This window comes from Hypanus sabinus, chromosome 9, assembly GCF_030144855.1.
Source record: "Hypanus sabinus isolate sHypSab1 chromosome 9, sHypSab1.hap1, whole genome shotgun sequence".
In the NCBI taxonomy this organism is placed as follows: domain Eukaryota; kingdom Metazoa; phylum Chordata; class Chondrichthyes; order Myliobatiformes; family Dasyatidae; genus Hypanus; species Hypanus sabinus.
The window spans coordinates 138,361,535-138,376,684 of NC_082714.1; the positions used below are offsets into that span (position 1 = coordinate 138,361,535).

The following is a 15,150-nucleotide window of genomic DNA, read 5'->3' on the forward strand; positions in this document are numbered from 1 at the left end:
TTATTCCAGTAAAAAATGCACAAACAATCTGGGAAGTCTTCATTGGGATTTTATTGTTAAGCATATCATGTTGCCAGTGACAATTCTCCCTGATAAATGTCTTCTGAAATTCAGTTCTTGTTCACACTCAAAATAATTAATGGCTAGAGCTTTAGTTAATCATGCCTTAAATTCAGAGAAGCTTCCTGTTATTGACTGGCTCTGAAGCTGCACATACTTTGAAATTTACTTCAAAGTAAAGCTAAAAAGGCATGTAGTCTGTCACTAACCTTGACCACAAGAGGATATAGGCATGTGTTTCCTGGGTCTGACCCTGCATGAAGATGAATTCTTAAGTGCTTTTATGTTAAACTATGTATGTATTTAGTGGATGCATATAATCCTCGGCAATTCTGATATTTTAATCGGGGAGAGAGTTTAGCATGCGTTTGAGCACATGGCCTCTATTGTTCCCCGGGGCAGAACAATTGCAATTGCATCTAGCAGTATAAATGAGGTACGGCCTGACTAGAGCTGACAGCTGCAGTTTAATCTATCGTAAATTCTATAATTTCTTTGCAACCCAGTTGATTTAGGAGTGGCATCTTGTTCTTTAGGTTTGTTGTTTTTGGTGATTTCTTTTTAACTTTAAATTTTTAAGATTACAGCTCTTGGTTAAAATAGAGTTTTATTACTTTCTTCTGCTAAAGTGACTTTTAGGAGCACTTAAGGTTCTCCCATGTGGATCTCATTCAGTTCTCAAATGGGTTAGGAAAAATATGGAGACTTCGGCTGTAACCCTCCCGAGTGACACAGTGACTTATTCACCAAATAAAAGACGGAAACTGCAAATCGGTTTTAAAATAAGGAGGTAAGTGTAAGAAGTGAAAGAAAACAGCTCAATATTTAATTTTAAAGCAACTAATTTTGGTTAATAAACATCAGTAAATTATAGAAATTTATATTGGGAACAGACTATTATGTAAGACAAGTAAAAGACTGGCACTTCAGATATCCTCCAAGGCAATAATTGGGTGATCTTTGAATTTCTAACAGAATATTAATTGTGTTTTTTAATGATTGTTCAGTCTTCATTAATACAGACATGTATATTTGTATCCTGTATGTTGAAGTATGCTAATATATATACATGAAGTCTACTAACTGATTATGCTTAGAATGATAATGTTATCTGTAAAGTACGCAATGGAGGTAACAATCTCAAAACCCATGTTAATTGTTTCTGGAGGGACTGCCGATGATATGAATTTTTTTTTAAATCTGACACATCTGTATATCATCTTACTGAAATATTTTTTCTGACTGGAAAAGTTCTCCCACAGGAAGTATCTGAAATATGCCTGTATTTTTCAGCCTCCCAAAAGATTTTCAATATCCTGCATCAAATTTCGAGATCATTTAGGTTCTGAAGTCCTTAGCCACACTGTGACAGAGAACTCACAGAAATGCACAGCTACTTACAGCATGCCCATTTTTTTTCAGCTTTCATTGACAAGTCAAGCAAAAACTGCACTAAAGAGAAAGATTATCAATTACTAACTAGAAAAAATCTGCAGAAATCCAAGCAACACTCAGTCCTGATGAAGGGTCTCATCCTCAAATCTTGACTATACTCTTTTCTATAGATGCTGCCTGGCCTTGACAATTACTTTTAGGTCTGATGTTGTTGTGTTGAACAGCTCTGAAGACTGGTTGACTTCGTTTGAGTTTGATTGAACAACCAAACAAAGGTGGCCTTTTCTTCAAGAAGAATATGGTGGCCTGCCTCAATGACTATATTCGAGTAGCACTTACATCCAAAGTGATGAAGTGTTTTGAGAGGTCAGTGATGAAACATATGAACTCCTGCCTGAGAAGTGACTTAGATCGGCACCAATTTGCTTACTGGAGTAACAGGTCCACAGCAGATGCCATCTTTACTTAACCCCTGGAACATTGGAACACTAAAGATGCATGTATCAGGATGCTCTTTATTGACTACAGCTCAGCGTTCAATACTGCCATCACCTCAAAACTAATTAATATGCTCCTGGACCTTGGCTTTAATACCTCCTTGTGCAATTGGATCCTCAATTTCCTCACTTGCAGACGCCAGTCAGTTCGGATCGGCAACAACTTCTCCTCCACAACCTCCATCAGCACAGGTGCACCACAAGGATGTGTGCTTAGATCCTGGTCTACTTGCTTTACACTTATGACTTTGTGGATAAGCACTGCTCTGATGCCATATTCAAGATTGCTGAATACACCACTGCCATAGGCCAGATCAAATTTCGTGAAGAATCAACATGTAAGAGGGAGATTAAAAATCTGGCTCAGTGATGCCATAACAACAACCTCTTACTCTGTGTCAGCAAGACCCAGGAGCTAATTATTGACCTCAGAAGCAGAATACCAAAGGTTAATAAGCCAGTCCTCATTGTGGGAGGAGGGGATCAGAATTGGAGAGGTTCAGCAATTTAAAATTTCTCAGTGTTAATATTTTGGAAGACCTGTCCTGGGCCTAGCACGTAAGTGCAATTATGAAGAAAGCATGGCAACACGTGAGTTAGGAATTTGCAAAGATTTGGCATGATATCTAAAACTTTGACAAACTTCTATAGATGTGTAGTGGAGAGTATATTGACTGGCTGCATCACATGAATTGACTCACTTTCAAGGCCTCCATCTCATTTTCTTGATATTTATTGCTTATTTATTAATTATTATTATTTCTTTCTTTTTGTATTTGCACAGTATGTTGTCTTTGCACACTAATTGAATGCCCAAGTTGTTGCGGACTTTCTTTGATTCTGTTATGGTTATTATTCTATGGAATTATTGAGTATTCCCATAAGAAAATGAATCTCAGGGTCATAAACAGTGACATATATGTACTTCGATAATACATTTTTTTTGAACTTTGAACATTGAAATATGAATGCTTTAATAGTGGTCCAGCTAACCCTCCTTCAACAAAATAAAGACCAGGCTGGTTTGGAAGTTTGGAAGAAGGGATAATGAATGGAGGAGATTAGAGGGACTTATTCCCCAACAGGAACTCAGAAGAGAATTATACCCCTACGGTCCAATCCCTATGGCCCCCTCATGTACAAACATCTGTAGAGAGATCTCCAGTCATGCACTTTTTATGAACTATTATTTTTGTGGAGCTAAAGGTCAAAGTGTGGCTGAGTTCAAATTCATTCCACACGTGTTACTTTGTCCTTCATCCCACAGTATTATTATAATGAGAAAGAGGGATTCCATGAGAAAGAGGAATCATCTATGTTTTACAAAGATGCTCAAGGATAATATGAAATCAAAATGTTTTTTTCCCTGTTGTAAAAGGACATTTACCAGGGTCATAGCAACAAGCAGCCTGCCGGAGGAACTCAGCAGATCAAGCAACATCTCTGTGTATGGAGGAGGAAAAAGATGGAGGTATTTCGGGGTGGAAGTGATGGGCATCAGGGGCAGAGTGGAAAGAAAAGATAGCCAGTAATATAGAGGAGTTGGAAAGTGATATGAGATGGCTCAGTGAGCAAATGGTGGACGAAGGATGATGTGCAGTTGGAGCCAGGGAGGGCTGGAGTTGGGGGACTGAAGAAGGTGGATGGTAGGTGAAGATAGGTAAACAAACAAACCTAAAGGAAGATAGATATGAAGCCAGGTGTGTGGAGGGTGAGAACACGAAGGCTGCTGGTGCAGGAATCTGTTAAGTAAGGAAGGTGACAATGGTAACCATTAGGAGAGAGAGGTGAAGACCCCTTCTCCTCTGGACTCTCTTCAATGTCTGCGCATCCTTTCTTAAAAAATGGGCCCAAAACAGTTTTCAATACTCAAAGTGTGGTCTGACCAATGCCTTATATTGTGAACTGTTTTGGGCCCAGTTCCTAAATAGGGAGAAAATTCAGAAGTCAGAGGTGCAAAGGAATTTGGGAGTCCTTGTGCAGGATTTCTTAAAGGTTAATTTGAAGGATGAGTTGGTGGGAAGAAAGGCAGGGTAATTTTAGCATTACATCTTTGCTTTTATACTCTAGTCCTCTTGAAACGAATGCTAATATTACATTTGCCGTGGAAAGTTGAAAAGGCATGCACAAATGGGGAGCACCAAATTTCTTGGTGTTCACCTGGCGGAGAATCTCACCTGGTCCCTCAACACCAGCTCCATAGCAAAGAAAGCCCAGCAGCATCTCTACTTTCTGCGAAGGCTGAGGAAAGTCCATCTCCCACCCCCCATTCTATCACATTCTACAGAGGTTGTATTGAGAGCATCCTGAGCAGCTGCATCACTGCCTGGTTCAGAAATTGCACCATCTCGGATCGCAAGACCCTGCAGCGGATAGTGAGGTCAGCTGAGAAGATCATTGGGGTCTTTCTTCCCGCCATCACGGACATTTACACTACATGCTGCATCCACAAAGGAATCAGCATTATGAAGGACCCCATGCACCCCTCATACAATCTCTTCTCCCTCCTGCCATCCGGGAAAAGACTCCGAAGCATTTGGGCTCTCACGACCAGACTATGTAACAGTTTCTTCCCCCAAGCTATCAGACTCCTCAATACCCAAAGCCTGGACTGACACCTTGCCCTATTGTCCTGTTTATTATTTATTGTAATGTCTGCACTGTTTTTGTGCACTTTATGCAGTCCTGTGCAGGTCTGTAGTCTAGTGTAGCTTTCTCTGTGTTGTTCTTTTTTTACGTAGTTCAGTCTAGTTTTTGTACTGTGTCATGTAACACCATGGTCCTGAAAAACGTTGTTTCATTTTTACTATGCACAGTACCAGCAATTATGGTCGAAATGACAATAAAAGTGACTTGACTTGACTTGACAACTGGGAGTCCAGGTTGGCCCGATTACTACACCTACAGTCTCTTGTGCTTCCATTCACTGGCCTCATTCTTGGAGAATTCTCCTGTCAAGTGAGGATAAATAGGTTGTGTCTGTATTCCTTGGAGTTTAGAAGAATGGGGATGAGGTGAGCTTATGGAAAAATAAATTAGGTTCCAAGGTGACATGATGAGGTAAATATTGAGATGTTTTCATTGTGTAAGGGACTTAATGGGAGGACATAATTTCAAGATAAGGGGTCAGTCATCAAAAACCAAGGTGCATGGAAATTTCTTCTCACAGAGATAGAAAGTTGTAGAGGCCAGGTAACTATTTGGAGTGGAGGTAGATTTTTCTGAAAAATCAGGAACTTGAAGGCTACAGGGATCTGGCATAGAAGAGACCCAATTTAAATCAATCATGATCATAATGAATCATGAGGACCTAATCACCTACTGCTGTTTTTGTTTCCTATGCTCTTTTGACAGAGGATCTCTACTTAAATAGAGGGGAGTTCATTTCCCAGAGTAGAGACTGCAAACATTACAAATTCATGGACTGAACAGGAACATCCTGGAAAATACCATCGACTGGAAAGTGACACGGGCCAAGCATTAAACAACTATAGAATGTCAGAGATGGCAATTTCCACATCAAGAGACTCAACTCCTTACTTCATGAAAAGACAAGAAGCTGTAGATATTAGAATCTGGAACAACGATGTGCTGAAGGAACTGAGCAGGCGGGGCAGCATCTGTGGAGAGAAAGGACTTGCCTTGATGCAGAAATGTTGACAATTACTTTTGCGCCACAGATGTAGCTTGACTCACTGAGTTCATCTGTCAAGTTATATGTTACTTCTTACCTTCATAAAATTGCTTCGCCATCTGCAAGTCTGTATTAGAAGAGAGAGTTGCTGAAGTCCAATGAATGATCTAGTTTAGTGAGGGATTGATTAATTAAACAGTACAGTTGATGAATGTATTGCTTTACAATTTATTTTCATTGTAAAATGGATAGCAATTAATATTGAATCACTCATTTGGTGAAGGTATAAACATCAAGAACATATATTTCAAAAACAAGTATCCTTGAAGGTAAGGGACCTTTGAATTTCTAAGAATATTAATGTGTTACATTAATGATTGTCATTTATTTTGATTTAATAGCTTGATTTCTATTTCTATGAATATCTTCTATTGTGTATACTTAATTCAGAATCAAACTTGTTTTCTTCCTGATTTTACATTTCAGGACAAGAACAGACAATTGAAAAACGATCAAATTCGGCAACAAAACATAAGATTGCTTACAAAATAATGTACAATGTTAAGATTCAAGATAGTAGTATTCATATCATTTGTTGTAAAAAATTGAGGATAGACATGATTGGTGCACAGGTTGAACAAGTCCCTGAGGAAAGAAAACCAGAAGTATCAAAAAAACGATATTTCTCTCAGTTCTTGCAATGAAAACATTACATTGACTTGCGAAGACAGGAGGAGGCTCAGCTTAATGACAGAGGAAGTCCTATATAAATAACTTGATGAATGTATTTTGTTCCTCTATTTTTACTTTTTGATCATTTTTTCTGTGCAATACATCTTTAGCCTGTGAAAAACAAGTAACTATTCATATCTGGAAAAGCTGAGACCTATTAGGGATAATTCAGCCTAGTTTTATGCAGGGAAGGTCACAAATCACTAACTAGATAGAGCTTTTTTGAGGAGGTGACAAAGATGGTAGGGCAATGGATGTTATATATATGGACTTTATAAAGCATTCAACATGATCCCTCATGGCACATGGGATCACTTGAGTCTTGGTAGATTGGATTAAAATTTGACTTGGGCATCGAAGACAGAGGATAATGATGAAGGGGCTTTACACAGATTGAATATATGTGACCAGTGGTATTCCACAAGAACCATTGCTATTGCTTGTGATTTGGCATGGTTGGTGATAGTAAGGAAGTTTTGTCAAAGAATTGAACAAGATATAGAACATTTAGAATTGTTCTATATTTGAGAATACTAGATGAAATTTAATCTAGACAAACGTGAGGTGTTAAACTTTGGCAGGTCAAATGTATGGGAAAACATGCAGTAAATGGAAATTCCCCTAAGGAGCACTAAAACAAAGAGGAATGGATCCTGAGGTGCAAGTCCATAGCTCTCTAGAAGTGGCAACAGGAGTAGGTGGGGTGGGGAAAAAAGCCATATGGCGCACTTGCCTTTATTGTTCGGTGTATTACACATAAAAGTTGAAAACACATGTTGCCACTGTATAAACCCTCAGATAGGCCTCAGTTGAGGTCTTGTGTGAAGCGTTACATGAAGAATGCAGAAGTTTTGCTGAGGTTCACCAGGATAGTGCTTAGATTGGAATGTATTAGCTATAAGAAGAGGTTAAACAAATCTGAGTTGTTTTCTCAGGATGGTAGAAGGCTGAGAGGCAATTTGATTGAAATATCAAATTTATGAGGGGCACAGATATAGTCCTTCTTTCCCAAGATAGAAATGTTGATTACTAGAAGGCGGGAGTGTGGAAGGTTTAAAGGACATTTAAGAGCCTAGAGAACGCTGCCAGGGAGGTTGTGAAAGCAGGTATGATAGCAATGTTTAAGTCATTTAGACAGGCACATAGAGGAATATAAACGATTTGCAAGCAGATGAAATTGGTTTAAATTGATACCATGGTCACTTTGAATATTATGGACTAAATGGCCTGTCCCTGTGTTCGAATGTTCTATGCAAACTGTACTTCAGTATTAACAGAAAATGTTTAAATGATACCGAGACAAGTTATAGTGTATTTATGTATATCTCTGGTTCAAAACACTTCCACTTAACTGCTTCATTTGAAGCATTAGTGTTACACAGGTAAATGTGGCAGTGAGTTTGTAGACACACATCCTAGCCCCAATAACCACAAACTAGATCAAGGACTGTTACTCTGCATGGCCTAATAATGAGAAAAAGAATACAAGGAACACGCTTACATCTGTCTGAAATGAGAGATGGCTTTTGAATTTAGATAACACCTCTCTGGATTAAAGTCTCAACCTAGATTACATGTTTTGAGCCTGCAACCTTTCAAGCAGAAGGCAAGCACATTACAGCTACTATCTAGCAAGGGTAATATTGAAATATTGATTAAAATCCATACCAATGTCTGGTTTTCCTGTTCATTTTACATATTCCCACCCAAAACCATTGGAGGAACACCATAAATCCCAGCACTGCACCAGTTCTAGTCCAAACATGGCTACACCAATCCTCAAAATGAGAAATGACTTAATCAAAAATAATCAAACCCACTGTTTAAATTGTTGACTTCTTCTAATTATGTATTTCTATGTTAGACTAGATCAGGTTATTGTCATTACAGACTGCAATAACAATCCTTTTTACATGAAGTTCACAGTGTAAAGATGTTAATAATAAATACAGCCAGAAATCGCAATGAATGGAGTTACATTCTGGTGATTGATGGCCCAAAGAATTTAAACTTTGATTGTTCTGAATGTGAAATGGTAATATTGATCTTCCATATAATTCTAACATTGTCTACAACATTTGTTAAACTTCATACAATTTGAAATAATATTAGCAAACATGGCTGCCACTTAAAAATATAAAGAGGAAAAACAGGTGCATGTAAGTACAGTAAGTTCTAAACTGACAGAGTGAGACAATAAGTATAATACATTGTGGAAAGAAACGTTTCTTCAACTGAATTATTGAAGACATTTTTTGAATTATGATTGAGTCAAGGAAAATCAAGGCACTGAATACTGCATGTAAACTAATAATCTTGTTCCTTAGAAATGCAAATTCTAATTATTGTATTCATCATTCTATTGTCTTTCCAATTAAACTGCAACCTATTATTACTGTTGGTTAACACTGAGATAGTAAGTCTAGTGATAATGGGATAATTGAGGTCTGCAAATGCACTCGGTTGTGTGATCTAGACTAATGGAGCACCATGTGTAGATCAAAGAATGTGTCAGGAAAGTATTGAGTAACATTATTCAGCAAAACTTCTGCAGGATTTTCAGACTGCATGACCGGGTTAATTGTCCTTTCAACAGATTTTCCTTCATCTGCACATCTTGATGACCACTTCCAATTTCAGAATAATGGCATTAAATTAACATGGTCATCATCAAGTCATTAGCCTTGATTACACTAATGTGCTACATATGAGAAAATTAGGAAATGGTGCTAGAAAGTTAATAAAGCATTTTGAGAACGCTACCTTCAGGTTCTTTTTGTTAGTTTTGATTGAATTGAACAATTCTTTCCAATGAGCTTACCCACACCCACTCATGAAGACTGATATATATAGTGAAGTACAGTAAAGGAAATGAAATTTCATGTTATTGAAGGGTCTCTATTAAGACTGATAAAAGCTTCTTCTAAGAAACTTTGAGTATACACTTGAAAGATTTTCTTTTATCCGGTAATCTCTTCCCATGACAGAGCTCATTTTGGGATTCCCAGATCAGGTATACAAAAGATGTGGACTGCTTAACATAGTCACTTCAGAATAACCAGGATTCATTATTGGGCTAAGTAGAAAAAAGAATTTTGAACAATTATGTTTATTGAGCTTAAGATAAATATTGAGCTCAACAAAGTTCTCTTACAAAATAACTACCTGTGAAATGAAAAGGATCTCTGAAATGCTTTATTAATATCTGTCAAGTTAATGTAACAACTTTGCTGAGGAAATAGCTGGTATTAGAAGTCATTTCCTGCTCCTTGGGTGTCATGGTGATAGAACAATACCAATTAGCCAACAGGAGATACTGAAAGAACACATCCAGAGGAAGTGACTCCAAATCCTTTCTGGTGATTTAGGGAAATTAATTCCGCCCTTAAGAAATGGCCAAAATTAACATCACAATATTTTCTGAAATGTTGTTAGTCTCACTGAAAAAATCAGCATCATATCAAAATTGAAATATATTGCCAGACAATTCTGTCAAAGTAGGCTCAGAGACTGTCTAATATTTGCTAGATTTTCAAAGGCTGCTGTATAGCATATTGTTATCAGTCCCTGGAGAGGAAGGGCTGTAAAAAGCTTACTTATTTGGTGGAGTCTACTAAGGGTTTCCTGCATGTATCAGCACTAGAACAAAACAAGAAATGTGTAGAACTGATGTGAAAGCACAATGGAGGTAGACTTCAAGAAAGGCAAGAAGGTAAGAGTTTTCATAATGTGATATCAATCAGAAATACATGCATGAACGTACTGTAAACTTCAAATGTTTTAAATCTATAATACAGCGGAATCAGTGCAAATTCTGGAGGCATACACACCCACTATTTCCTTTAGGGAAGCTCACATCAACCAAGCTTGTTTAAATATTGTTCTGGATTCTAGATGAACAAACTCTATTTATATGACCAAAATGTATTAACATCTCTTTTGTTGAAATATTGCAGCTTTTCTGCCTTCAGGATAAAGTTCTGACCTAGCTGAAGCTTTAAGTGTGTGCAGGTCTTTCTCAGGTCAACTAATTTTAGGGCATTGTTAAGCCATGGCTGAGATTTGTGGTAGTGGCAATCTATATTATGGAGTTTAACCTGATTTATGTAGTTTATTTATGCATATCAGTTTTAGAATTTATTCTGGGCTGTAAAAGAGCATGCTTTTCATATGTTTCACAGGACAGTTGTGTACAGTGGAAATGGTGACTTGAGATAAGTAGTACAGTTTTATGTTGAAGCTTCTTTGTTAAAATGGAATTCAATTGCTGTGTATTCGGTCTTTTTTTTGTAGTTGTTCATTCAATATTACATCGTAAGACTATACAATTTTGTAAGGATAAGAGAGAAGTTTCCGTTGGATAAGATTTGTAACATCCCTTTCTTATCAAAATGAAAGATTCTAACTGGATAGTTTGCTTAAAGTAAAAAACGTGTCAATGCTTCTAATAAATCCCTGGTTCTTGGATCCTCCATCATCCCGGAAGATGTAACATGGGGGATATACATAAGATTATATGCTATCACAAATGAACAAATTATATCGTCTATTTTATTGGTTCTGATCTATTATTATTTTTATTTTCGATTTAAAATTCCTTCATTTGTAGGGAGTTTCTAAGGAGTCAAGCATACAGTCAATAAGAGCTCTCTATTGAATGGTTAACAGAAAAGGAAGGGAAAGAGTGCCCAAGCTTGCAGTGTGGGAATTGGTAGCAATATTAATTTGTTCTTGTATAGTTCTCTAATCAGCAAAGCTGATGGTTGGTGTAACTGGACAGTAAAACACACAGGTGTTATTAACACTAAAGTAAGCTTTAGATGTCTACAGACATCTCAGGAACACTTGTATGATTCAGTCCTCATGTTTACAGATACCCTTCCCCAGCCAGGTCTGACTCCTATTAGAAAAACAAAATTAAGAAATCATTACATAGTGAATATATGGTTTTTCACTCGAGATGTCCAGAAGATACTGGTTATTGATGAGTCAGTAACATGCAAAGTAGAGTATACTCATTGAGACTCAAACATTATCTACTCTTCCATCTATTCCAATAATGTAAATTCAACAGTGAAATCGGTGCACTTGCATTACTTTGGGCTGGCTTGGCTGATCCCTGATCCCTGGGACTGGGAATAAAAGGAAAACCCAAGAAGGGTAAGCATTTTGATTCTGGATTATCCTAAAAAATGCAAGGTCAACATGATTTCCAGCAAGCAAGAGCATATTGGTTTCTATAGAATGTAGAAGGTTAATAAAAATGATGAGTTACTTGGCATCTGAAATGGTCAGGATTATTGATTAAATATGATACACCTTGTTTGCCCCTTTAGACAGAAAAATATTTATGACCTTGGGATATCACAAAACATTTAATTATTGGTCAATTACAGGTACATACTTTTCATTAGTAGTCACCATTATGGTAAAGAAAAACAGACTTGTCCTCTTATGTCTCAGAAACTATTGCCTAAAATTAAATTTCTCTTTTTTTTTGCTGTATATGACAGTAATCAGTTTACCCACAAGTCAAGATATTGTCCAAAAATCCATTAGAAATGGCATTAGTTGTTTTAGAGTCAGGATAATGCGCTAAAGTAGGACAGCATTGTGAACAGCTCCTTACCTCTGTTTTTGCCATTGTGATCACTGGGCAAATTCAGTGGACCTTAAAGGAATTCTCCCTGTGGCAAAGAAGACCAGTTACATAAACAGTTGTCTTGGAGCTGTGGGAAAATCCAAGGAAGAGGCACAATAATCTTCTGAGGGTGCAAGGACTCATGGGAAATCTTGTGCCTTGATTAAATCCAGTGCCACAAATGGATTCTGGTCGTTGTGAGTTACAAAATGATCAGTGAGGACTTCACAGCATGAAGTTCCAATGGACATCATATTTAAAAGATTCTAACATTTCTGAATAACACACACAAAATGCTAAAGGAACTCAACAGGCCAGGCAGCATATATGGAAAAGGATACATTCAACGTTTTGGGCCAAGAGCCTTCATCAGAACTGGAGAAAAAAACATGAATGAGGAGTCACAGTTAGAAGGTGGGGGAGGAGGGGAAGAGCCACAAGGTGATAGGTGAATCTGAGGGGTGGGGGCTTAAATAAAGAGCTGGAAATTTGATTGGTGAAAGACAGACAGGGCTGGAGAAGCAGGGGTCTGATAGAGGACAGAAGGCCATGGAAGAAAGAAAAGGGGAAGGAGATAAGGTGAGAGAGGCAAATGGGAATGGGAAATTGTGAAAGGGGGTGGGGGGCATTATCAGAAGTTCAAGAAATCGATGTTCATGCCATCAGGTTGGAGGCTACCCAGATAGAGTATAAAGTGTTACTCCTCCATCCTGAGTGTGGCCTCATCACAACAGTGGAGGAAGCCATGGACTGACATATGGGAATTGGAAGTGGATCTAAAATGGGTGGGCACTGGGAGATCCCACTTTTTTCTGGCTAGCTCTTGCCACAAAAGAATACAGGGACAGTCCCAACTATGTGTGTGGGGGGTGGGGGCAATGGGGGGGAAGGTATGGTTGCAACAATTCTACTCAAGTCTTTCATCGACATCCCAGACAGAAATTGGTTTCAAATTCAGATCCTTTCTTCTTCCTTCTCCTGCTCCTCCTATGGCAATAACAATCTGCTGTCCAGGCAGAGCTGATCCCACTCAGTCACTACATAATGGAAGGTGCAATAGGTCAGAGGACATCCAATATGTACAATCTGCACTGCACCAAAGGGCCATGGTACAGATTATTAAGTTAATCTCATCAATGGTGATATGGCTCTTGTTATGTCCTGGTTCTATTATCCAGGTGTAATCTGCCTGAAGAAGAGGAACAGGACTAGGTATCTTCATGGCTTTGTCACAAACCAGCTTCATATTGAAGAAGTCTTAGTTACAGTGTGGGAGATTTCACTGCAAAATAAGAAACAGCAAAATTTGTCTTGTTCCACTTTTCTGAAAAATTCACTGGGATATGAAAAATATGAGTGAGGATTCCACTCTTCTGAGAAATGCACGTATATATTATGTCTCCTGCTCTTTCTTTGTAGAAAAAAGAATGGAACTCCCCTCTTGAGAGGTGACCACGATTTTATGGCTCTGACATCAGACTGGACTCAGCTGAAAGTCATTGAAATTTACTATCATTAATTTGGCAGTCAGTGGCAAAACAATTCTAGCACTGTTGAGTGGCTGCAAGTCTGGTTACTAATCATATTGATTTCTCTGGCAAGCAAGAGAAATTGCACAAGAATCCACAAGAATTGCTTGTCTGAAATGTTAACATGGGTTAATTTGTCCTAGAATCTTCTGATAAGATTGACTGTCCTCACCAGAGCCCTATTTCCCCTTTATGTGCCTCTTCTGGTATTTTGCCTTATCTGCTCAGTTTTTTCCTTCTTTGCTCTAAAGCTGAGACTAGCTATTAAAGCTTTTGTATCTCCTGTACACTCAGATCTGATGATGTATATAATGCTCATAAAGCTCAGCACTTGCTGATTATTTATTCTTTGAATATCAACTCAGACCACTGTTCTTCAACTCAGAAAACAATGCAAGACAGCAATCCCTTCATTCATATTAATCCATTCATTCATGCATTCATATTAATTCATTCATTCAGAGTCTTCCCCAACCAGAAACCCTGGATAAACAATGACAACCGCAATCAGCTGAGGGTCAGATCAGAGGCATTGAAGTCCAGAAATGAAAAAAGTTACAAGGGGTCCTGATATGATCTCCAGAAAAATATCATATGCTTAAGGTGGCAGTACTGGACTAAATCTGAATCACTGAAGGATGCTTGACAGTTGTGGCAGGGTTTGAATGCTAACACCTCTTACAAAGTCAAGTCAAGCAACATGGGTGAAAGCAGGGCTTCCCTTCCAGATATGCTCAATGCCTTCTATGCTTACTTTGACCATCAAAGCATGGAAGAACTATCACAAACTCCCACAATCTCTGATGATCCAGTGGTTTTAGTCTCTGAGGCCAATGTGAGAACAGACTTCAGGAAGGTGAACCCATGGAAGATGCCAGGCCAGGATGAGGTACCTGGCCAAGTACTGAACCCTTGGGCTGATCAAATGGTTAGTGCGTTCAATGAGAATCATTAACCTCTCACTCTGGCAGTCTGAGGTACCCAAATGCTTCAAGCAGGCTTCAATTATACCAGTTCCTTAGAAGAATGAAGTAACCAGCCTCAATGGCCATCGTCCAATAGTTCTTTCATCCACAGTAATGAAATGTTTTGAGAGGTTGGTGATGCAACATATCAACTTCTCCCTGAGAAGCAATTTTGATCTGCTCCAGTTTGCCTACTATCACAACAGTCCATCTCATTGACTCTCCACTCAACCCTGGAACATCTTTATCGACTACAGCTTGGCATTCAATATTATCATAAATTAATCAATAAGATTCAAGATCTTGGACTCAATACCTTTTCTTGACAAATGGATCCTGGATTTCCTTACCTGCAGTCTGCAGTCAGTTCAGATTGGCAGCAACACTTCCTCCACAATCTCTATCAACATAGGTGCACCACAAGGCTCTGTGCTTAGCTCCCTGCTCTATTCAGTTTACACTTATGATTACGTGCTGAAGCAAAATGCCAATGCCATATTTAAGTTTGCCACTGACACCATTGTTGTAGGCTGAATCAAATGTGGCGACAAATCAGCAAATAGGGGGAAGACTGGAAATCTGGCTGAATGGTGAAAGCAATAAGCTCTTATTCAGTGTTAGCAAGATCAAAGAGCTGATCATTAACTTCAGGAGAACAATCCTGAGGTCTATGAACCAGTTCTTATTGGGAGAAATC

At 38.3% G+C, this 15,150-nt stretch overlaps 1 protein-coding gene across 2 annotated transcripts in view; it reads left to right on the plus strand.

The window, feature by feature from the left end:
- The first annotated feature begins 9,720 nt into the window (after positions 1-9,720).
- ccm2l (CCM2 like scaffold protein) overlaps positions 9,721-15,150 on the plus strand; it is a 64,797-nt gene continuing 59,367 nt past the window's right edge. For both annotated transcript variants that reach the window (XM_059980669.1, XM_059980670.1), the window contains exon 1: positions 9,721-10,030. In XM_059980669.1, coding sequence (XP_059836652.1) covers positions 10,001-10,030 — 30 coding nt within the window. In that variant the 5' untranslated portion in view covers positions 9,721-10,000. The remainder of the gene's footprint in view (positions 10,031-15,150) is intronic.